The sequence below is a fragment of the Topomyia yanbarensis genome, chromosome 2 (genome assembly GCF_030247195.1).
Source record: "Topomyia yanbarensis strain Yona2022 chromosome 2, ASM3024719v1, whole genome shotgun sequence".
NCBI classification, from domain to species: Eukaryota; Metazoa; Arthropoda; class Insecta; order Diptera; family Culicidae; genus Topomyia; species Topomyia yanbarensis.
The window spans coordinates 58,364,924-58,390,588 of record NC_080671.1 but is presented as its reverse complement, the minus strand read 5'-3'; the positions used below and the strand labels follow the sequence as shown (position 1 = coordinate 58,390,588).

At 37.0% G+C, this 25,665-nt stretch overlaps 1 protein-coding gene across 3 annotated transcripts; it reads left to right on the top strand.

Annotated features, from left to right (window-relative positions):
• The first annotated feature begins 2,399 nt into the window (after positions 1-2,399).
• LOC131685827 (phospholipase A1 4-like) lies at positions 2,400-24,629 on the top strand. 3 transcript variants are annotated; one of them, XM_058969796.1, is made up of 5 exons: positions 2,400-2,709; positions 2,812-3,636; positions 22,423-22,722; positions 22,792-23,223; positions 23,288-24,629. In XM_058969796.1, the coding sequence occupies exons 2-5, from the start codon at positions 3,573-3,575 to the stop codon at positions 23,929-23,931; spliced, it is 1,440 nt and encodes a 479-aa protein (XP_058825779.1). In that variant the 5' UTR covers positions 2,400-2,709; positions 2,812-3,572; the 3' UTR covers positions 23,932-24,629. The 3 variants fall into 3 exon arrangements, with proteins under 3 accessions (XP_058825779.1, XP_058825777.1, XP_058825776.1); XM_058969794.1 differs by having other exon boundaries at positions 2,400-3,636; positions 23,288-23,977; positions 24,053-24,629; XM_058969793.1 differs by having other exon boundaries at positions 2,400-3,636.
• Positions 24,630-25,665: the final 1,036 nt, after the last annotated feature.

Here is a 25,665-nt window from a genome sequence, read left to right as displayed (position 1 = left end):
TTTAACAACATTCTATATGAGCTGATTGATTTTTATGAAAATCTAACATACGGTGTGGAAAAAATCTGCTTTTTAAAATAACTGTGCACAGGTAGGGGAAGATGGGGTAAAACGCACCCCCTAAGTAAATATGATCATAACTCAGCTATAGAACATTAATTGGGAGAATTTAATTAATGATATCGTTTAACCAACATTTTCCTCTGTAATCACAATCATAACTGTTTGCAAAATATTCAAAAACATGAAAATAATTCAATTCTTCAAAAATTACCTTTCGAAAAATAAGCGGGGCAAAACGCTCCTGTCCGGGGGCAAAATGCACCACAACAACGGGGCATAATGCACTACAACAACGGGGTAGAATGCATCCCAACAACGGGGCACAATGCTCGGCGAATAAGCAAGTAGTTTTGTTTTCTGACGGGATTTCACAAAAGTGTGCCATTAAATAGCCTTACGTTATGCAATTAGTAGGTTTTTAGAACGATTTTTCTGTTTTCGATTAAAAAAACCAGCAAAATCAAAGAAGAGGTCATTTTGCCCCCGATGGAGCAGAGATATAAATTTAGGAAAAAGTTCATTATTTAGCATATTTTTCATATGTAGTGCAACAGAATAATGAACAATGGTATAAACAGAACTGGAATGCTCTGATATAATAGTAAAACATCATTAATAAGAGCTGAAAATTCTTGTTGCCCGAGCCACAATAATTACATGAGAAGAGCACGTTATTGTTTTTTGTTTATTTCTCGAGCTGCTATTGATGTACGGTTATCAAACTTTGATAGTGTATGTTTAATATGTCGGACTTCCGATTGGTGTTACCATTTTCTAGAAATTTTCAGCTGTTTTTGATATAAGCAAGGGGTGCATATTACCCCGGGGGTGCGTTTTACCCCATCTTCCCCTAACTAGGAACCCTCATTCAGTGCTATGATTCAGCAATAGCTCACCAACTTACACTATTTAACGCGTTCAAGGCATTTATCCTTATCACGGTCCAAATCGATTTCCTCTTCTCCTCTGTGCGCCTTCTCGGCTCGTTTAGCGTAGATGAATGGCTGGCGTCCAAAAGGGGCTAACCCACATTTTGCATTTTTTACAGGTAATGGAAAAAACTTTCGCATTTCCAAATTAACATTGTTTTTATTGTAAAAATGCATTATTTTATTAGTAGTTCATTGACCCATGTTGTCTAGAAAATAAGATCATTACATGAACTACCTTTCAATTCACGGGCATTTCTGTAGTTCGAAAGGGAGCCCCGGGGGTACCTAGCATCCAAAGGGGGGTAACCTGCAATTCACACGTCCTTTCCTTATTTTTCGTTTTGGAGTTATGATGTCGTTGGCAAAGCTATTGTATGACATCTAGCGCTTTATTTGACCATTTCATATTAGGCGGCGCTGTTATCAACTTTTTAATGCAACGAGATATAAAGATGGTGTCTACGACAAAGTTGTATACCAGGAAATTATCAATATATCTTCTGAAGATACTAGGACCCTACAAGTTTTGAAATATGGTGTCAAACCAAAACTTGCTCTGATTCAAAATATGTACCATTTTTCTCTTCATCTCTTATTGTTCGGTCAACTTTCAATGTAGAGACATGACACTTTCACTGGAATTAACGAAAATTTACGCTCAACAATAAACATTCGTGCAAGAAATATATATTGGATAGAAAATAACCATACATAGCAAATATGTGAGCGACATTAACCTTCAGGACTGTTTCAGTCGAAACGTACAATGCAATCCCCAACTAAAAACAGTATTATATCGAGTTCACCGATTTGTGAGCATAACATTTACTGATGGCGAATCGATTGACAACTTTCTTAAAACCTCGGAAAACGAACAAAAAACTCGAATTTCCATAAAACACATTGTGGGGTTAGCCCTTTTGGACGCTAGCCATTGAAATGTTGACAATGAGTTGAAAAAAATCTGCTCCAAAAGTTTCCCCAGTGCGTACAGCAAGTATATTGGACTATACGATGACGAAGGCTTTCCTGGTTTTGGCAGTAGCGCCTATGCTAAATTTCTGGGAGACCAACTCAAGAACTAGGCCTATCATACTTATGTTCCATCCGACAGATAACAAAAAAACCAAGAAAATTATAGATCTTATATCAAGTTTATGTAGGTATAGTTAGAGATAAATATTCTTCCCTTATAACAGTTATTAATTGTGAAAACTTCTTTCCATAATGCTATTAAAGCAGCTAAGTTTCCCAAGAGAGAAATTAAGCATCAAATTATAATGTAATTTAATTTTATGTTTCTTTTTTTTTCTCATACATACTTCATTTTCTCATCGCTTTTCTGCGCTACTAAACGCACCACATTCTCCGCTCAGTACACCCTCACAACGACTAAAGCAACCGCACGTGGTGGCAGATAGTGGAGTGCAATTTACAAACCCTCACCGGCAGTGATATTGATTGAGAGGAAAAACTATCCACATACATATTTAAAGTGATAGCAAAGGAAATGCTCCCCAACTCTTTGTGTCAAGCGCATTCGAACGCCCTTGAAGCTCGAATGCAGGTCAATAGTAGTAGATTGGTATTGGTTAGAGAGCAATGAAAACATTTCACTCGAAAAATTTGACCAAATCAGCTGTGCTCTTCCGATACACGTCGATAAGTGAAACGCTGTTCGCTATAGGCGTGAAACAGGAACACATCGACAAACGTGAGTTTGGACGCCTTTGTTGACAAACTAAACGCAAGTGTTAAAAGGCTACTTGTAGCCAGAAAATTATACGAACATTCGGATAAATTCAAATAATTTCAGAGATTGTGATAAAAATGATAATATGTACAGAGTTCAACTGTGAAGTAAAATACAACGAAGTTAAAATGCGAACGAAAGTCAAAACATGGCATGACAGCACTACCGGCCAGCAGTAGGAATGCTTTGGAACACCTGTGAGCACAATCCGCCACCCAGTTTGGGTTTCGTATACTTTTAAGGGAAGGCACCCAAGTTAACACAGTTACCGACAATGTGATTGGAATAATTGGGGATAAATACGATTCAAAATTCAACGGTTTGGTTACCGGCTGGACTGAAACTTTTTGTCACTGGCAAAAGATATCCCCTTCGGAAGGGAAAGCAGTGAACGCTTCGGCATGGTAATCGTACGCATCAGGAAACTTTTAACCAGTCGGGAAGAGGAAAATACACGTACCTACTTAAAATTCGAATGACCGATACGAGTGACTGGCTGGGTCTTCGATGGCATTGGTGTGAGCATCAAGCAACCTAAAGCGGAGTGCTTGAAGTGAAATTATGGCTCAGTTTAGTTGCCGTGATTCTAAGCTTCGAAGTGCACCTGTCACACAGGCAGGCGATGGGCGAAAGTGAAGTTCATTAAATTGTGCAAGTGATGCGTTTCGGTGGGTTCCTTACGATAAAACCCAGTGGATTCGACGGCTGCAATGTTCATTAGAATTAGAAGACTTGTGATTTATGAATAGAACGTAATCAGTCTATGTATATGCTACAGTGTACGGCGATTGTAACAAGGAATGTTGTTCTGATAAGCGTAACCGATGATGGCCAGATCGACTGATAAGTTTTGCAGTAGGTCCCAAAGAAGACTAATTGTTCTGTTAGGTAAATTATATTTAAATTTTCTTAAATAGTTATTGTCTAACTTATTGCTTAAGTGATTACTTCAACAACTCAAACTAGACTTGCTTGTGGCTTATCCTTCCGGCGGTCTTTGAGTACAAGTAGGTACACGCTTAGGGAGTCATTAACGCGACTTGTGGAGAGTCGATGTATTTATAGTAATTCAACTATGTTAGTTATAGTATTTGCGTTTCGACTTCGACTCATCAGAATCCAACACAAATTTAGTGACAGGACTAATATAACGCCGGATTGACGCTAGCTCCATAAAACGAAAACACTGTGTTTTTAGCAAACCCCCAGCAAACTCATTTTGTTGAGAGACATCACGCAGGACTAGAGGTTTGTTCAGAAACACAAATAGTGTTTTTGTTTTTTGGAGCTATCTTCAATCCGGCGCACAGTGATCACCTTCCATACAAAAGTCGGACAAAACCTCAAAAGTCGCCCGAATTTGATGAAAACTTCACATTGGGATAATTTTGTGACGCAGAATTCATCTTTGATAATAATTTTAAAATCCTAAAAACATGTTGTTTGTCACAAGAAAGGCTATAGTGAATCAACCGATTATTGATGTTGAATTTGATTTTTATTATTTAAGGTTCAAGTTACCTTTTTTAAGCATGTGTTAGAATTGAACGCTTGGTAGTGTGCGTAGGAAAATTTGTGTTCAGCTTTGCCACTGGATTATCCATATAAACCTTTTTAAAACTCTAAAAGAAGAATATCAGTCGATTTATTAGATCATCAGGATTCAATTCATGCAAAATACCTACTGGAAAAACCATCGACTTAGCTGGATGGTGCTTTTGAAAAAGTGGCTGTGGTTTTTTCATTGCGCAGTTGTGTTGCGTACCCCCGCTCGGTGTGGTAATGTGACAAAAAATCACAGCCACTTTTTCAAAAGCACCATCCAGCTAAGCCGATGGTTTTTCCAGCAGGTATTTTGCATGAATTGAATCCTGATGATCTAATAAATCGACGGATATTCTTCTTTTAGAGTTTTGAAAAGGTTTAAATGGATAATCTGGTGGCAAAGCTGAACACAATTTTTCTTACGCATACTACCAAGCCTTGAGGTAACTTGAGCCTTAATTACAAGTTACAGTTTACTCTCGTTACAACAAATGATATTTGAAATGAAATGAAAATTTGTTAAATGTATGATTGTTGACACTAGCAAAATATCTACAAATATGAATAAGCTCGTGCTTCCAACACATAGAAGGGAATATATCGCATTTACTTCCCGTTTCCGGAAGAGTAAGTAAGGTGTAAGGCCAATTTTCTATGACGATTTCGGTTACACTTTCTAAGTCAATTTGTCACTTCGTTAAACTAATATATTGACACTAATCTGCTCAGTAAAAAGTTTGTTTTTTGAATAAAAGCAATATTTCTCCACAATTACCACAAAGATTGCTAGATGTTCGACTGCTTGGACAAAGCTGTAGTGTCTGTTTGATTACAGGTTCAGTTTACCACAATTTGAATAACAGTTTCAATTAACACTCTTGCACGAAGGCGTAAGCGTCTTTCGAAAATGAGAGGATCAGAGCACAATTCCGAAAGACCTCGAGTTGAGTGTATAGAAAAGATAGAAGAAGTGTTCTTGAGGCGATTTCAACTGATTGATTCTTTTTTCTCTTCTTTGATCCTCCCTCTCATGTTATCGAAACAATAATCCCAATTTCTTGACTTATAGATTCAACCAGTTACAACATTATAGTCGCTCTGCGTGAAAGTCTACCGATGTCTGTTCGATGTATCGTCACGTCGTTTTCGAACTTAAATAAATATTAAGACTATTGCATTAAAATGGCGCGAAACAAAAACTGTCTTCTTGTTATTGTTAGCGGTAAATTGATTTTTTTTTGCCTAGCACGCTTGAGTGAGATGCCTGGCGTTTATACTAAGCGTACAGTAGGGCATTGCAAAAAATTTCTTTTTTTGAATTCTCAAAGGCCCCCCTCTCATATTGTGACAAATGTCAAAGTAAGCTCAGATGCCAAATTTCACATCATTTGGACAATTTTAGACCCCCGCCCACCTCGCTTGAAATTTTTTGAAATTGGTACTATTGGAAAATATGGAGGAAAAATACATTAAATGCAATAACTTTTGAAGTAGCAATCAGAAAATTAAAATTTATACCTCTTTTGGAAGGAAATAATCTTAGTATTTGAATGGAGATATATTTGTTTCTAGAAAAATACGGAAAAGTGGGGTACTGGGTCATTTTGGCCCCAAAATCCTCTATTTTTAATGATTTTTCTAATGTGAAAAAATCTCAGAAATCGAACGAAACCCTTTTGACCTTAGTCCGAATACGAGAAGTTGAGGTTATAGGGCTTTTTGTCAGTCATATTCAATTTTATCATTTTCTCATGCATATATCTCTATTATTCTTCAATCAATTTTCATAAAATGTATCTTATTGAACGTGTAAAATTCTGAGGAATAAAACGAACATAAAAACGTTAAAGGTAAAATTCAGAAACATTAAACTTTTTGATATTTACTCTACAAATCTCATTTTTTTCATTATTTGTCCTAATACCTCAACTTTCCCTATTTTTCCAGGAGTGAAACTTTTCTCATGTGATCCCTAAGCATATTTTACACTAAAAGTAGTAAATTAAATAAGAATTTTGTTGTTAAATGGACTTAATATGTGTGATTTTATGATAAAAATGTGAAATTGACACTATATGTCAGATAATTTGATGTTCTTGAATTTTACCGATAACGAATCTATTTTTGTTACAATCCTAAGGATTTTCCACGTTCAACAAGGTATAGTTTATGAAAATTGAGCGAAGAATAATAGAGATACATTCACGAGAAAATGATGAAGTTTAATATGAATGACAAAAGGCCATTTAACCCCAACTTCTCGTATTCGGACTAAGGTCAAAAGGATTCCGTTCGATTTCTGAGATTTTTTCACATTAGAAAGACTACAAAATATGTATGAATTGCATCACGGAGCAGAAAAATCATTAAAAATAGGGGATTTTGGGGGTAAAATGACCCAGTACCCCACTTTTCCGTATTTTTCTAGAAACAAATATATCTCCATTCAAATACTAAGATTATTTCCCTCCAAAAGAGGTATAAATTAATTTTCTGATTGCTACTTCAAAAGTTATTGCATTTAATGTATTTTTCCTCCATATTTTCCCATAGTACCAATTTCAAAAAATTTCAAGCGGGGTGGGCGGGGGTCTAAAATTGTCCAAATGATGTGAAATTTGGCATCTGAGCTTACTTTGACATTTGTCACAATATGAGAGGGGGGGCCTTTGAGAATTCAAAAAAAAAATTTTTTTTGCAATGCCCTAGCGTACAGTGCACTAACCTTTTGCAGATATTCAATTTGCGTATAATTTAACTAAATTAATTCTGGCCAATATCTAGCATCTGAGTTTTAATAAATCACTAACAATTTAGTACTCATTTTTGAAGAGTTTTTGTGCTCTATTTTCTTACACGCCTAATTTTTTCCGCCGAATCTCAGCCTTTTTAGCATCTTTTGCCGAAATCTCAGTAAACAATTTTTTTGCTGAGATCTCAGCAAAAGTGACGTTTGATAGCTGAGACTCGGAAAATATTTAACCTAATATCAGAAAACTAATCTCACTTTACTAAGTTAACAGTTTCTGAATTTGCTGACTACACGGATGTTGGTAAATTGCCGAGCCGAATTTAGTGTGTATATAATTCGTTTATTCGATTCGGTTCAATGCGTTAAGTTGACGTTAAGCTGTGGGTCTTTTATATATTTCCATGATGTAAACAATAAAAATACTAAAACGTTAATAGTTGTCCAACAGATCTCGTGACTAGCGATTGAACGTGGATACCTGTTTACTATGTTTAATATTACTTCCTAACCAACACCATCTTGGTGGTCATTCATTTCTATCTCCTACACTTCCGTGTCATCAGCGTGGTTACTGCCATATTCATGTCGTGAACATCTGATTTCATTCTTATTTCATACCTTCACGCGTGTGGACTTCCTCGATGATGGTGCTGGCTGTTAACTTCAAGATACTTGACGCAGCTCTTGCCGTCGATATTACCTGAACAGCAGCCACACATTTGGCAATTGTTGTGGTTTTGGTAATGGGTTTGAAGATTAAGGATATGCAAAGATGTAATGTGTGTAGTGATACTATTGCATTATGTTTTGTACGTGCAGGGTCAGATAGGTAATGCGTCGGTTCAGCTAGTTTTTCACCACAAAAACACCATTTGAATGCGGCGAGTTAATTCCTAAATTTATAATGAATTCTATTTCTTCCAAATGTGATATGAATCTTTTAATGGTCCCGGCACAAGTAAGCGGTATCAGTTCTTGAAGACGAGGGTTGATTTTCTCATCGTCCATATAGGTGAGGAACTTAATTGGAGCGGCGTCACAGAAACCACGTGCTACAAGTTATTATGCAAAATTACTGGTTTCGTCTGGGCCAATTTGTTGAACGCTATAAGCACTGAATGCCTGACATGGTAAAGGCGAACTGGATAAAGGCGACTTCCGTCAGCATAACCTCCATTTTCACCTTCAGCAAATGTTTCACACCATGAAGCCTTATGCGTATTATGCGAAAATGCCGGATGTCGTATTTGGCTGGAGCACGACTTCTTGCTTCTGCGACTCACTCATCTCGACATATCAACAAGAATGAAAGTAACAGTTTTTTGTTTTTTCCACGATTCACACCATATGAAAGGATCTGTTTTATCACACGCAGCATACTGAGCGGGTATTGTGTCGGGTATCTTTGGTGGTTAGAAATAGCAAATCTTCCTCAACATTCTCTCATTAATTTGTTCAAACCAAACAAGATACAAATTTGGTAAGAGTCACCGAAAAACATGTTTTACATTTCTTATAAAAGAAATGTATAGAATTCGCTCAAACTTTCAAGATTTTTTCCGAGGCCCGGAGGGCCGAGTCTTATATACCAATCGACTCAGCTCGACGATTTGGGACAATGTCTGTGTGTGTGTGTGTGTGTGTGTGTGTGTGTGTGTGTCTGTGTCTGTGTGTGTGTATGTAACGGACAAATTCTCATTCGTGTTTCTCAGCAATGGCTGAACCGATCTTATCCAAACCAATTTTAAATGCAAGAACTAAAAAACAGTATGAACGCTATTAATTTGTTTTTGATTCTGATGTTTAGTTTCCAAGATATTAATGTTTGAATGCGTGAAAATGGCGTTTTTTGCAGTTTTTTTAAATTATCTGCCGAAATTGACAATGTAGATTAACAATTTATATGTTTTTAGACAGCTTTAATGAATACCTTTCGAACAAGCTATAGATTGTTGAAATCGGACTATTATCAAAAGAGATATTTAACATTAAATGCGGACGAAAGATTTTTATCATTTCCCATTGCCAGAAATATGACTAAAAACATGTAATCTATTATTAACGCCAAAACGGCTTATTTTAGGTCAATAGTATCTTCGGAGAATATAATGGAGGCAATATGCTCTTTCTTTTGGTATTGTGCTTTTGCTGATTAATCGCCCTATGAGTGAGATATTTTCACAAATTTTCTTGGAAGTGATTATATCGAAATGATGACTTCAGCAAATTTGTAGCTCTTACTTTTGCGAATAACTTTACTGAAGACTTCAAATATATATTTTGAATACTTTAAAAGTTATGGCTTGTTGTTTGTGGATTACTCTTTGTCGCCTATTTATTGTTCAATATAGTAATAATCCATTGAAATAAGCCAAACATTATTTCGATAAAACGAATTGTGTATTTCATTTTTCTATCTACAACCGCTAGAAATAATCTCCGAACACTTCCAAGTTGTCTGGAAGGAACTTGATAACTTATCAGTGCAAAAATGTTCATTTGTGCGAACCTTCTGACTGCAATTTTTCTAATTTATAACCATCGGATCGATCTGAAACATATCGGAAAATGAGAAGCGAAATAAATAACTCCAAGCAACGGCGTAGCCAAGAGAAGGTTTTGCGGTTTAACACCATACAAACCCCGCACCCTCCAGCACACCCAAAAAAAATATTGAATTGAAGTTGAAAATTTATTGATGCAGACTGATTTAATTCAATATTACAATAACAATTATCTGATCCGTAGTTTGATAACCTGTTGTTGTAAACATCATGAGGACTTTTGATAAATTTTCGGAATGGGGTCCTCCTGATATGTAACTGATCTATTGGTCTTGATTTCACAGTTGTCTAATAGCATCAATATCAAATTCCTGCCTGAAAACATTCCAATAGAAAATTTCAGAGTTCTGTAATCAATCATAATCCTCAGATTTATTTTCAAATTGAGCTCGTTTTTGTAGAGATGTACTATAATAAGGGTCTTTATTTAATAGGAAGCAAAGTTAAAATTGATTTAATGTCTATGAAACATAGAACTGCTCACCAAGAAATGCATAACTTTCAACATTTGCTAAAAATGTTTTTGTCTTTCTCATTCACTCTAAAATTCGTAAATCTAATCCCGACCCGGAGGGCCGTGTCATATGCCAATCGACTGAGTTCGTCGAGATCGGAAAATGTCTGTGTGTGTATGTGTGTATGTGGAAAAAAATGTGACCTCTGTTTCTCAGAGATGGCTGGACCGATTGCAGTTAGTCTCAAATGAAAGGTACAACCTTCCCATCGCCTGCTATTGAATTTTTTATTGATTGGACTTCCGGTTCCGGGGTTACGAGTTGAAGAGTGCAATCACGCAGAAAATTCCCATATAAACTGAAATGAAAAATTTTCAAAATCAAATTTGTATTTTTGATGCCAAATGACTTTAAAATGCATGAAACATTGAGATGATTGACAAAAATTGACTTTTTTAGACTTTGGTACATTTTTGCCTTTCTCATATAGAAAGGTTATGCAATCACTCTAAAAATCGTCAATCATACCGGCCCGAGGGAGGTATGCAGTGAGGGGTTAACTAGTATTAAAAGTATTAAAATACTAAAACTAGTTTAATAATTCTTAACAAGTTGAAAAATTTCGGCAGGACTTGGACCTCCCGGATCTTTCTCCATGATCCGCCGCTGGTTTCAAGCGATGTTTCAGTATCACATAGTATCTCAAGATCGTGGCTGTCGATCCGTTGTATGTATGTGTAAATCGTACTGAACATGTAATATTCATTTCCACCATTGTATTGAACATAACCAGCCATGGAATCGTAGTCTGGACAAATGAGACAAGCACAATTGCACCACTAGGTGGATTAAAACAGGTTTTTATTTTGGGAATGCGTCGAGTTGAGACGAAAACGTAATATGATTAATAACGAGGATAACACTTTCCGAATGTAGAGAAATTTATGAAAAATGACGATTTCTATTCGACTCTAGCAGTTCCTGATCGTTTTTGATGAGCATTTAATTTTTGTTATATGACCAATTATATGTATAGGTCAAATGTTTAAAAACAGCAATTTAAGGTCAAGATAGCATCATTTTGAAACCGCCGATTTCGGAGGTTTAGTATCTTCGATGAGTTTTACAAACGTTAAACAGCGCATCAGTTGATAAAATAATTTTGACGGTATATCGTCCAAGAAGTATTTATGGTGAATTTTCTCAGGTTAATATTCATGACTACAATAAATTCTCAACAAATTCGCGAACTCTTTTACTATTTTCTGAAAAATTAATTCTGCATAATTTTAAAACTTCAAAAATTACGGTTTCGGAATTATGCCGTTTGTACAGTATGATCAATTTTCACCAAACCCCCACCAAAGAAGGCTACGCCGCTGACTTCAAGTAAGTAGAAACAAAGTCGTTCTACACTCGTTCACAAGAAACTTCTTCGAATGCTGAATATCTATTATACTACATTGAAACCCCGATTTTATCAGCCAAATATGAACATATGTTTGATGGGCTCTAGCAGACGAACAAGACTGAATTCGAGTAAATCCTTTCATGTTTTCTGTCTCATGAAGATGGAAATATGCAAAAATAAAAAGTTCTTCTTAATCAGAAATAGTTATCAGACTACATCAAGGGACGGGAAGAATATTTTAACAGCTTCAGTTTATTATAAAGAAAAAAAAATTGCCCGATTTAGTCAATGTCCCCATTTTGTCAGCCTAAAATACACCATGAGATTGATAAAAATGGGTCTTTATTGTATGTATTACTCACTGTGTTTCACATTAATAGATATATTTCATTTTTGGGGATTTTTTTATTGCCTCGAACTACAACAATTTTTAGGTAGCTTTCAAGAGGTTATTTTATAGACTTCTTCCAAAATTTGGCGAACCTATTACAATTCGTATACTAATTAATGGGTGTACTTGAGGGTTTATATGTTGCAGATAGAGAAAATACTGAAATTTTCAGCTTTTTTCCTACACAATATTACGAAAGTTTATTAATACATTTTTCCTAATAAGTTTGTGAAAATTATAAACTAATTTTTTAATAGTTTAATTTTTTATTTAACGCTTCACAACGTAGTCTATTTTTCATGGCTTGCGGTGAGCACGATCTCTCGAATTGCTGAACTGCAAATTATGGAAAAGAAATTAATTTTTAGTATTCTTTACAGATTAAACTCGCCGCGCAGTCGATTTTCAGAGTACTGTGCACCCAGTCCATTAACGCAAGTGACGGAAGGTTATCGAAAAGTTTCGTGAAAATGAAAATTCCAGTAATGATGATGATTTTCCCAAACGGTTCGTTTTCGAGAGGTTTTTCTTTGTTCTTTGACATTAGGATTAGCGATAATAATTCAAATCAAGGATACTACTGGGAAGTCACCTTTAGAAAAAGTCGATGTCGAAGTAAAATTTGGAACTATGCACGCATGTACTTCAGAGATAGCGTGATATCAGGAGCTGCGATATTTCATTTCAACGCTTTTTTTGTGAAAAGGGCGATACTTACAAATGTAAACATATGGCTTTTTTCATACATGCGAATGAGGGCTTTGAAACGCAACAAAAAGCCAAAAAAATTTGATTCTACGATATTGCTTTCTTGAACTACAGCAAAAAATACAACGTGCGAAACTGTATTTTTGTTGGTTTATTTAAAGTTTCGCCCTCCACGCTCCATGCAAACAAACAGGGCGATACTTTTGTTGCTAGCAGTTTAGAGGCGAAACAGTTATTTTCGTATTTTTTTTAGGCTTATCAAGCTGATACCAGCTGTAAATATTAACAATGATCGCTATTAAAAAAACACGGACGAAATCGGTGGTGTAGAACGGTAGTTATTGTAAAAAAAACGTAAGGGCGATACTTCAATGCTGATAGGTGTGACCGAAAAAGTAAACAATCGCCAAAGGGGCGATACTATCATTTTGTCAATTTCAATAGCGAAAACAAATTTTAATTTAATAATTTCAAATACTTTATGAAATTTTGGGTTTCGATCACTGAATCATGCAATCTAGGATGTAAAAAACACAATAGTTCTTAAATAGGAAATAAAACCAAGTCTGGAAATATTCACTGTTGATTTTCTTCGAATGGTATCACTGCTAATATCGCCCTTTTCAAGAAAAAGCGTGGATTTCTTAGTTCTCAGTCGCGTTGGAAATTTGAGTAAAGTATAAACTTCAAACGATTCAAAAAAAAATTTCGATTTTTTTGGCTCAGTACAATAAATAACCCCTTCAGGAAAATTCAGTTTTTCAACCACAATTTAGATATTTTATTAACAGAGCATTAACAATAATTCGTTTGTATGTCTATTTTATGGGCCATTTTTTCGCTTTCCCATTGATTTGGTTTGAGATTTCTAGCACTGATGTTGTCCTATGCTGATTTGAGCGATTCTCTGAGTCCTGCCACTATCCCATGTAGTATGTGTTATCAAAAACATCGCGAAGCATCAAGTTCTAAATGTTCTCAAACGATATAATATCCGAAGAGAGTGATAAGAGTTATAAGAAATGTCTCATCACACTGTTAGGTGGATTAAAAGCGTTTTTTTCTTAAATTTATTTTTAAAAAACTTCGAGGGGCTTTAGCCCCATAGAGCCCTCTGACTACGTGCCTGCGAGATTACACGTGCGTACATGAGACAAGGGAGACAAAGAAGTGATTGATCCCCCAAGATGCAGTAGGTTAGCAAATAAATGGTTCCATGTTGGCAAGGAAAGTTTTCACGCGCAATAGCACGTTACTTGCACGAGCTCTGATATACACAGAATTTGATTTTATTTATTTTACAATCTACTTCTGTTTTTATATGCGAAATGTTTTGGACTGGATATCCATTTAAAAACCCAAAAACATCAACTGAGCATCATATTTTAGAAATAAACATTCTTTTCAGCAGACTTTACAGAGTTTTAATACAAGTGTTTCGAGTTTGTCGAATTGTTTGGTTATAAGTTAGGGATTGAATGACTGTTGCAATATAGCTCTATTAATTTTAACAGCGCACCAAAAAATAATAAAATTTAAACGACATGTAAATCAATACGAATGTAAATATACAAAGCTTGAATCAAAAAATTGATTGAAAATTAAGTTGAAATAGATACAATCAATGGGAGCATAAAAAAGCATAAGATTTTACCCTGTCATTCGTGTGATATTATTATGTTCATTTCGTTTATTTGATAGGCACAAATGCGTTAGCTTGGCGGTGCCAAATTCTTTTGTTTTTACATTTTGAATATCTTAAAACTAGGAGGTTACAATGTTGAAATATTTTTTTATAAAAGAGAAAAATTTTACAGCTATCTCAAGACTAGAAAAAAGATTATATATACAAGAGAGGGGGCAAAAGATTTTTGTTATGAAAAATTTTAAAACAAGCAATAGTTTTTTTTAGGAAATATTTACAGTTATCTTAAAACCAACAATATAGTTTGGTACACAAAAGGGGAAACAAATATTTATGAAAAATTTCACAGGTGTTTTAAAACTAGGGATACAATTCTATTTACACGATGGGGAACAATAGTTTTAACAAAGAGTAGAAATTACAACTATCTTAAAACTAGGAATACGGAATACAAATTTGATTTTTTATCGGAGACTTATGCTTGGTCATTTCCAAAATCGGTGTAGAAGTAGTTGTATCAAGGACAGGGGAGAGAAGGCGTAGATGGTGACCGGGAGAGAAGAGCAAAACTTTCAACTTTCGGGCAAACGGGAGATCAGCGATACAAATTAGCGTCTCAGTCTAGTAGGTCGGATTGGCGGATGGTATTCTTCGGACCCGCGGGGAATCCTTCAAAAGTCATCGGACCTCGAGTCACTCTCGCTTCAGTTTCCGTAGTGGTAAGGGCGACGGCGGTTACATAGTGGCAGTCTGGAGCTGATCGGTTCCACAAGGCAGGAAGAAACTTCTAAAAACGACAAATAAAAAGAGAGGGGCTAAATTGGGATATTTATTGTTTTTATGAAAGTATAAATAAGGGACATAAAGGGGAAATCACGGCATATCTCGGACTGGGACATTGGGTGGTCTACCTCGGGCCCGAAGGGAATCCTTTAACTGAGACCTGGCATCCAAATACCCGGCGCATACCCAGACAACGTGCTCGATGTCGTGATAGCCCTCGTCACAAGCACACAGACTACTCTCCGCAAGCCCAATACGCCGCAAATGCGCATCTAAGGTGTAGTGGTTGGACATAAATCGGGACATTACACGAATAAAATCCCGACCCACATCCATCCCCCTGAACCAAGGCTTCGTTGATACCTTTGGGATAATCGAATGTAGCCATTGTCCAAGTTCACCATTGCTCCACGAGGTTTGCCAACTGTTGAGTGTCCTCTGACGACAAATACTAAAAAATTCGTTGAAGCAGATTGGTTTTTCGTATATGTCACCATTTAATGCTAATGAGTTGGCCTTTTCATTGCCCGGGATAGAGCAATGAGAGGGGACCCAAACAAAGGTAATCTGATAAGATTTTTCAGATAACGTACACAATGACTCCCGTATCTTCCCCAGAACATACGGGAATTGCTTTTTAGGCTTCACCGCACGAAGAGCCTCGATAGAGCTGAGGCTGTCCGAAATGGTGAAGTAGTGATCTGTGGGCAGAGTGTCGATGATCCCAAGGGTGTACTGAATTGCAGCTAACTCTGCGACGTAAACTGAAGCGGGATCATTGAGCTTGAATGAAGCGGTGATAGTATTGTTGAAGATACCGAAGCCAGTGGACCCATCAAGATTTGATCCGTCAGTGTAAAACATTTTGTCACAGTCGACTTCTCGGAATTTATTATAAAATATATTGGGGATCACATGCGGGCGTATATGGTCCGGGATTCCACAAATCTCTTCCTTCATGGATGTGTCGAAGAACACAGTAGAATCAGAAGTATCTAGGAAACGAACACGGTTGGGAGTATATTAAGAAGGATTAACGCTCGGTGCCACGTAGTCGAAGTACAAGGACATAAATCGGGTTTGAGAATTAAGCTCGACGAGCCTCTCGAAGTTTTCAATCACCAACGGGTTCAGAATGTCGCATCGGATGAGCAATCGATATGAGACTTCCCAAAATCGATTTTTTAGCGGAAGAACGCCCGCCAGCACTTCGAGACTCATCGTATGGTTCGAGTGCATGCAACCCAAGGCAATGCGCAAGCAACGATACTGGATTCTCTCCAGTTTGATGAAGTGTATGTTCGCAGCGGAGCGGAAACAGAAACACCCGTACTCCATCACCGACAATATCGTTGTTTGGTATAACCTGATCAGGTCTCCTGGGTGGGTACCCCACCATGTTCCAATTATTGTCCGGAGAAAATTGATCCTTTGATGGCATTTCTGTTTCAGATACCTAATGTGGCATCCCCAGGTACCTTTAGAGTCGAACCAGACCCCGAGATATTTAAAAGTGAAAACCTGATTGATCGTTACACCCATTAATAGAAGCTGGAGTTGCGCCGGCTCACGCTTCCTAGAAAAGACAACCAATTCAGTTTTCTCCGTGGAGAACTCGATACCCAGCTGAAGAGCCCAAGCAGACAAGTTGCCTTAGCGTGTATGAATTGGCAAGACAATCGTCAATGTCATTCACGTAAAAATTGTAGAGCAGGGGACTGAGACATGAGCCCTGGGGAAGACCCATGTAGCTATATCGCGATGTTGTTAGATCGCCATGCGAAAAGTGCATGTGCTTTTCAGACAACAGGTTTAGCAAAAAGTTATTTAAAATTGGTGAAAGACCATGCTGGTGCAGCTTCTCTGACAGAATGTTGATAGAAATTGAACCAAAGCCCCCTTAATATCCAAGAAGACTGATGCCATCTGCTTTTTGTTAGCATAGGCCATTTGGATTTCTGTAGAAAGCAACGCAAGGCAATCGTTCGTCCCTTTGCCTTTGCGGAAGCCAAATTGTGTATCTGACAGTAAGCCATTTGCTTCAACCCAATTGTCGAGGCGAAACAAGATCATTTTCTCGAACAACTTCCGAATACAGGACAGCATTGCAATTGGCCGATACGAGTTGTGGTCGGAGGCTGGTTTTCCTGGTTTTTGGATGGCGATGACCTTCACTTGCCTCCAGTCATGAGGGACAATGTTACCCTCAACAAACAAGAAATAGTTGCGTTTTTTGGCTTTCATTAGACTCTTCATTCGCCTTTCTAACGACGCGTACTGTTGATAGCTAGTGGGTAACGCGTCTTCCCGGAAGGACTTTTCCGCGTACAGCTCTGAGCACTCTTTATCCCACCATTTCGTGTGATATTACTTGTCATTTATTTTACAGCAGTATTGGTTTAAAAATGCATTAAAGTGCTTTGGAATCCCGTTTATTGAAGCCGTAATGTTCAATCAACGTGTAAAATTATAGAAAAATTCGTTGAATAAACAAACAAGTTGCGTGTATTTGTGGTGGAACTTAATTTTAAATTAATATTCGTGCTCCAAATATGTGCATGAAGATAAATTTAAAATTACAAAAAAAAAATTTTTCTGTGAGTGACTTCAGGTTTTTTTGGGCTTTATTGGAGAGCAATATCTTAAACTTCTACATATGAGAGAAGAATATTATCTGTGGAGGTGTGAAAGCTGTTTTATGTTCATTCTTTGGGTTTGTAGACTGGGATGATACCTGCAGCATCGCTTTTGTTTCTGAATTTCCTATATTTTACATCAGCAGTAATAAAAATTAGAAATACATTAAAGGTAACCATTTTCGAAAAACTAACAATTTACGCTGCCCACAATCAAATTTCTGGCTAAGACTCTTATCTGCCATTTGAGCACTAACAGTTGCAAGTATATTCATAGAACTTTAGTCATAGCAAGTAGTTTAGTTGCATTCAGCTCTAAAAAATAAAATTACTTTGTTGTAAATTTTCATTCGTTGTTTTCGGGGTAGCTTTGCTCTATTTTTTTGACCATTAAGGAGAAAATTGTTTAGGACCATCTTTGTGCGCGAAGATCATCTATAAACTATAACTAAATTAGTTATGGAATTTTCGTTTCGTCTTCGTCTCATCAGAATCCGACACTAACTTAGTGACAGGACTAAGCTAGCGCCGGATTGACGCTACCTCCAACAAACGGAGACTCAATTTGTGGCCAAATCATTATTTTTTTAGTAATTAGTGATGAAGATACTACAATAATCTTGTATGCTTCTTGTTAGACATGTTTTGTTCATAATTGAATGGCTGGCATCGAAAAGGGGCGAACTCACATTTTGCATTTTTTTACAGGAAATGTAAAAAAACTTTCGCATTTCCAAATTAACATTGTTTTGTATGGTAAAAATACACGTTTGAGGTAGTAGTTCATTGACCCATGTTGTCTAGAAAAAATAAGCTCATTACATGAACTACCTATCAATTCACGAGCATTTTCGTAGTACCAGGAGGAACCCCGAGGGTACCTAGCGTCCAAAAGGGGGTAACCTACAATTCACACGTCCTTTCCTTATCTTTCACTTTAATGATACAGTGTCTTTGGCAAACTTGTTACATGGCATCTAGCGCTTTATTTGATCACTTCAGATTAGTTCAGAATTCATTCGCTAGGGCGGCGCTCTTATCAACTTTTTAATGGAACGAGATAGAAAGATGGTGTGTACGATAAAGTTGTTTGTCAGATAATCATAAGTATATCTTCTGAAAATACTAACTTTGTAGGTCCTACAAGTTTTGAAATATTTGAAAACATAATTTGTAAGTAAAAATTTTAACCAAAACATGCTCTATCTCGAATCATAAAGGACCTACATAGTTTGCATCTTCAGAAGATGTATTTAAAATGATTGGACCTACAACTATCTCGAATACACCACATTTCTATCTAGCTTTATTAAAAAGTTGACAACAGCACCGCCCTAGCAACTGAATTCCGAACTAACATGATTCAACCCAATAAACGCTAGGCGCCTAACTCTATAACGAATGCTAATAATTGATTCCAGAGACAAGACACTTGAATTTTCGAAAAATTACGCTCAATAATGCGTGCAAGAAATATATATTAGATATATATTTCACATTGCAAGTATGTGAGCGGCACTCACCTTCAGGAACGACTGTTTGGACCGAAACGTCAACGTACTACGCAATCCAACTAAAAACAGCATTATATCGAGTTCACTGATATGTGAGCCACAACATAACATTTACTGATGCCGAATCAATAGACTACTTTTTCTTAAAACCTCAGTAAACGAACGAGAAAAGAATGAAAATGTACGCGTCATTTACCGGCCGCAAATTATCAGTTTTAAGCAGGAAATATAAAGTTAAAGCTCTAGAAAAGTGATAGTAATGTAGTGCTAATGATTATTTATTAGAAAAATTGTGAAGTAAAGTGAATTTTCACTTGTGTTGTTGAATGGTGACTGATTTTATAGTTAAAAAAACGAAGTCAAGGCAAGAGTAGCCATTTGCATTAAACCGTGTGTTGGTGTGTTGATGAGCTCATGGCTCATGTGAGTAATGAGAGTGTGAGATGGGAGAGAACGGATTTGCTCTGCATTTAATGAGCGAGTTTCTAAATTGTGAAAAAGCCAGGCGGAATGTCATACGCTTATTGGTCGAAAGAATGACATAATTTATTAAAATGGATATTGGAAAAATCGGTAGAATTTCACAGAAGATAGTATAGTTTCTATGTTGCGAAGTGAAAAGTGCAACGGACATGTTGTTATAGTGGTAATTTGAACGAGGAATATTTGTTGAAAATTAACAGAATACTGCATTCTTTTTTTCGCTTTGCACTAGATAGTGTTTTCAAAGGACATCCGATTAAGCTAAGTATCTAGTTACGGTTTGTAGGAATTGTTGATAGGATTAGAAGTTTGAAAGATATTTGTGTTTAGTTTTTCAGTTCGCCGCATCACATTAGTGAGCAGTAGTGTATGAATGTGTGAGTGTGATTTGTTGATTGGCGTGAATGGATGAAACTAGACTTGCTAGCGATGAGGACGATATCTAGCTTGTAAAAAATTCGCCACTGGTTGATACTTAAACTTTTGTATTGTCTTACATATTTTTGGGCCTTTACTTTTGGTGAATATATGCGAGTATATAATAGTGTCACCGCATTGGTGATCGTTTACAAAGATTTGAATCTGGGAACCAGTGATACCCAGCGATGCCAACCTTCCAGTTTAAACTGGATTCTTCCAGTTTTTTTACAACATCCAGTCAAACAGACAATCGGAAAAATCTTCCAGTTTTTTTGAAATTTGGCCAGTTTTCCAGTTTTTTTTTAATAAATGTTTATTTAGTTTATTTTCTCACAAATTGTAACTTGATTCATAGAATTTTCAAGCAAGCGATGGGATGATGCCGAGTGCCCCAGAATAAGATTTTAATCCATGTCGTCGCAGTATGTTTATGTTTATCTTTCTCCTTTGACTTCGGAAACCGAACGCCACGCGTAGTTAGCTTGCAAGATCGCAATTTATTTTGCTGTCTCCGACAAAAATCGTACTTATATAGATGTTGTTTTCATTTACTCACACGATTCATTCTACAATGTCACAACTTGTTTATTCTTGATATTGCTTCTCGATCATTTCCCACTTTACTTAGTCTTTCTCCAATCACGCGCGATCGTACCGAATATCGAGTATAGATATATGATTAACTCACAGTTTTAGCAATACTCCTACGGCCGGCTGTTTGGAGTTCAAATTGCTGTAGTTTAGGGAAAAAGATAATTACTCTCGATGGCCGGCTATCCAGAGTTTAAACACAGGAAAACATAAATAAATGTCTTTTTGCTTTGAGCATTCGTATACTCGAAGACTAACCAACCCACCGCATAAAAACATTCATTTCGTGGTCACATTGCCTGCTTGTGGCGAATCCTAGACCTATACCTGTCCTTCAATCCAACTCCGTAATACCTATGGAAGCGTCGCTGAGTCGGGGGCCTTTTCTAAGTAAGTATTACATCAACATTTCCTACCCTATCCTAAGTATCGGTGAAGATGGTCGTAGCCGGCAATAATGATTCTCGTGCTATTGGTTTACTGAACTCAAAAGAGATAAAGTTCATTCCCGATCATTTATCTCACAAGCAAGATGAGTTGAACTATCTTTAGGCAACATGATAATCGTTAGTATGCAATCTACGAATAGCACCGTGCTTCGCAACGCAACGCAACGCAACGCAAAACCTCAGTAAACGAACGAGAAAACTCGAATTTTCATAAGACACAATGCGGGGTTAGCCCCGTGGATTACTTAGAACTATTAAAAATGCAAAAATTTCAATTTCGGAAAAACTTTTGGACGCCAACCATACAATTGGTGAAAATACTTTGACAGTAACATATTTTTCAACCATTTTCCTTGACTTCAAACCATGCCCAAAATGAGACATGAACAGGTTGTGGTAGTAAAATGAACACCTAATGACAATGTTTTTTTACGTACAGTGTGTCATGTATGTATGCATGCAATGCGCAATGTTGATTTGCATTTTTCGAGTAATGCTGATGTCCCATTATTATCGTAATATTTACCGATTTTCAATCTAGTAGTATTTAAACACATCTACAAACTTGAGGTTATCCATGGCTATCAAAATTTTTGCGATCTGTTGGAGAACAGTGAAGATATAGCAACTCATTTTGAGGGGTGGAGTGTTAAAATTGTTCCTTTAGCCCCCCCCCCCCCCCCTTGAACCAGTTCATTTTAACCCTATGGCCTTATATTTTTAAACAGCCATGCCAATTGAGCTATTTTGTTATGATGCCTACTTATTGCACTGAAATATCTGTAATAGGTAGAATTACTATGATGTAACCTCATTTTCAGAAGAAAGTTAAAGTTTCACCTCAAAAGACCTTGTATTCTACATGCCGCATTCAATATCAGCGATAGACATGAATGTTGGTTTTGATTTTTATCAAATTTATATCATATTCAACAGTTTTTTATGAAAAGGAAAAGCTTCAATATCCTTTGAATGCTTCGCTGGTCAAGTCAATATTGACTAGATTTGGCTACTTGCTCATTAAACCGACCCCTGTTCATTTTACCCACAGTTCCCCTACTTGTTTTATAAATGCAAACAGATACATCTACTTGAGTTGAAGAGAGTTATTCGTAAAACATTTGAAAAAGTGACCAATGTTCCCCTATGTTACGGTACATACATCAGAATTTCAAGCTGAAGCTCTCTTTGAATATTTCAAAGCGGCATAACTAATTGTACATCCCCAGTCGCACTATTTCCACTCTGCTTACTACACAACAGCAGCGTTACATCCATCGACGCGCATTCAGGCGCATTTCACTAACACTTTTTTTTCTTTCCTCAGTGTCGTTACTATTAGCAGGAGTTACCAACGCTGTTCCAGTAATAACCCGCGAATCACGCAGCAGCTTCACCATAGGCTCTTGCACGTGGGTTATTGAACGTGCATGCCCGGATGAGGACGTTAAATTTTACCTATACACCCGATCTAATCTCGAGGACCGTCAATATGTACACATCGACGAAAGTCTGGAGAAGTCAAACCTCAGCACTTCATACTTCAACCCATCGTTGCCGACAAAGGTCATCATCCATGGTTACAATGCGGATATGTTCCTAGCACCGTTGATTAATATGAAAGGAGGTGTGAATATTGCTGTTATACCTTACCATTGAAACATTATTCGTGAATTATTTTTATTCAATTTTGCAGAATATTTAAGTCGGGGTGGTTACAATTTGTTTTACGTTGATTGGAGCCTTCTGGGACCTGGACCTTGCTATCCTTCTGCAGTCCATAACACGCGTCACGTGGGGACATGTATATCACAGCTGGTCCAGCGATTGCTGGATTTAGGAACGGACAATATCCATCTGATTGGATTTTCACTGGGCGCACAAGTGACTAATTATGTGGCGGTTAAGCTACGACCATTTAAGCTTAAACGAATCACCGGACTGGATCCGGCTTTACCTCTTTTCATTACTGCTGGGGCTGATGATAAACTTGATCCGTCGGATGCAGATTTCGTGGACGTCATACACACCAACGCACTTGTGCAGGGGAAAATCGAACGTTGTGGGCACGTGGACTTTTATATGAACGGTGGGATCATCCAACCGGGGTGTTGGACCATTGGCCAAAGTATTGTCAAATTTTTTCGTACTTGTATATGATCACTACATGCAATAATATTTCCTTATTGCAGATCCAATGGCATGCAGCCATCATCGAGCACCTGACTACTTTGCAGAATCTATTCGAAGTCTTACTGGGTTCTGGGGCTGGAAATGCAATAGCTACATTTACTATTTGTTAGGATTTTGTCCGCATAACAATTACCAGGTTATGGCTGGCGAGGACTGTATGACGGGAACTGAAGGGATGTTCTTGATTACTACAAACTCTGATACACCGTACGCAATCGGCCGATGGACTGATACAACTGGTTTACAGAAGAAGGATCACGTGCTCAACAAGTTTGGCCTAAACCGGGATCCGTTTATAAGTGACATTGACCAGTGGGGTAAATTGGATGGAAACTTTAACAATGTGGAACAGTTTCCCACTCCGTACTCACAAGATCCGAATAATGCTAATGATGAAGATTGGCCCTACTTCAACCACGTTGGAACAAACAAATTGACCAAAGAGTATATTAAAAAGATTTTAGAACAGGATAAAAACAGGCATGAGGATACGCCGGAGGTTAAACAGAACGTCCCCAAACGAAATGAAATGAGCAATGATATCGATCATAAAAACGGGTTGACTGATTTGAGGAAACGGCTTCAACTGAAGGAGGTTAGCGTTATGGAACAGTACACTATACCAGCTTTAAACTCGCATTAGGCGCACTACAACGTGAAATACAAATGATGATGCACAAATTTACTAAGTAATCTTTATCAATTATTTTCTTAATGTGCTATGTCACATTTCAAAACGACTCTCGTATTTTTTCTTTTCCCAGATAGCAGCTCAAAAATGCATACACTGCATTACATAAACGTCAGCCACTATCACGATAGATGGCTCGGTTAAGTGCCTGTACTGATTGAATGTAGGTTTAAAGAAACCAAACCAGTTTTTTACGTTTAGAACGAGCTACTTATGGGAAACCGATTCTACTATTTCCGAAGACATAATGGCATTTGAATACAGGAAGAAATTAGTTAGTTGCACGACAGCCAAACACGGGTAATTTCCTGAAGCGGCGAACCTGTTTCTAATCGCACGAGCTCCTGATAGATGTTATGTCACTGCATGGAACATGACCCATTCCTAGTGTTTATGATAGTGGGGCGTAATTGTTATGTTTGACACCGCGCAGTGAAATCAAAGCCGTAGGGTGGTAAAGCCAAGTGGTAGTCGTATGCATTATAAGTAACATCTATTTCTTCAATCTGAACCTGCAATTTTGAGTAGTGAAGTAAATAATTGCGGAAATATTAGAGTGACAAAACAATCATTTCCGTTAATTTCATGACTGAATTATCCGTAATTAACAGCAGCAAGTGGAAAAGTTCGAATAAAGAAAAAAGTGCCATGGTTGCAAAAAACGATATCTTCGATATGTTTTGATCTGTTTCCTTTTATGAATGATGACTTTTCAATAATTCCGTGTTTTATTCCTTCGAACGTTTAGAAATTTGAACACAAATATTGTTCGTTCGGAGTTTAATTGTCTACACAGAAAAAAATATTTTGTGATTTTAAATTCATTTTCATGCACATATTTGGAGCAGGAATATAAATGTAAAATTAGGTTCCACCAAAAATACAACTTGTCGTGCTTTCGTCAACGAATTTTATATCAATTTTACACGTTGATTGGAAATTACGGCTTCATTAAACAGAACACCAATGTATATCAATGTATTTTTAATCCGAACGAAAGTGTAAAATCGTATGCTTTTCGATGCTCCCATTGAGTACACCGTATTCAACTTAATTTTAAATCAAAGTTTTGATTCAAGCTTTGTATGTTTACATTCGTATTGATTTACATGTCGTTTAAATTTTACTATTTGTTGGCGTGCAGTGAAGGTTCAACAGAGAAAACCTGGAAAAACGGCCATCTTTGAAAACGAATAAAGCAATTTTTTGCACACCGTTGGCAAAATCTTTATGATAATCACTCAGTACTATTCTAAACAATATTCCAAATACATTGAAGATTTCCAAAAAGTTTGTGTAAAGGACAGTGAAAAGATTGATAGTTTCGACTTTTTGGTGGTATCCAACGGAGAAAACAGATCGAAATGGTGAGTTAAGCGAAAGCAAGTTAATTTTTAAAGATGGCCATTTTATAGGTGCTCTCAAAAAGTCCTAGTATTCACAATCGGTACAATATCCGGAGAGAGAGTTATAAGAGTTGTAAGAAATGTTTCATCACACTGTCAGGTGGATTAAAAGTGTTTTTCGGTAGCGACCATCAGCCTATCGTAATTACTATTGCTAACAGGTCAGGGACACCGAATACTACCAATGTTTGATCTCATTCGAAATATTGATTGAAAGACCTACGCGTTCGCGATATCCGGTAAAAGAAGTCCACTCTCCCCGAGCAAGAGTACGGGCTTG

Bases quoted from the DNA above. Each gene is read 5' to 3' on its own strand.
- LOC131685827 (XM_058969796.1), top strand. From the start codon at position 3,573: ATGATGGCCAGATCGACTGATAAGTTTTGCAGTAGGTCCCAAAGAAGA. The intron at 22,723-22,791 runs GTGTGAATATTG...TCAATTTTGCAG, and splicing joins GTTGATTAATATGAAAGGAG to AATATTTAAGTCGGGGTGGT. The intron at 23,224-23,287 runs GTATTGTCAAAT...TCCTTATTGCAG, and splicing joins GTGTTGGACCATTGGCCAAA to ATCCAATGGCATGCAGCCAT.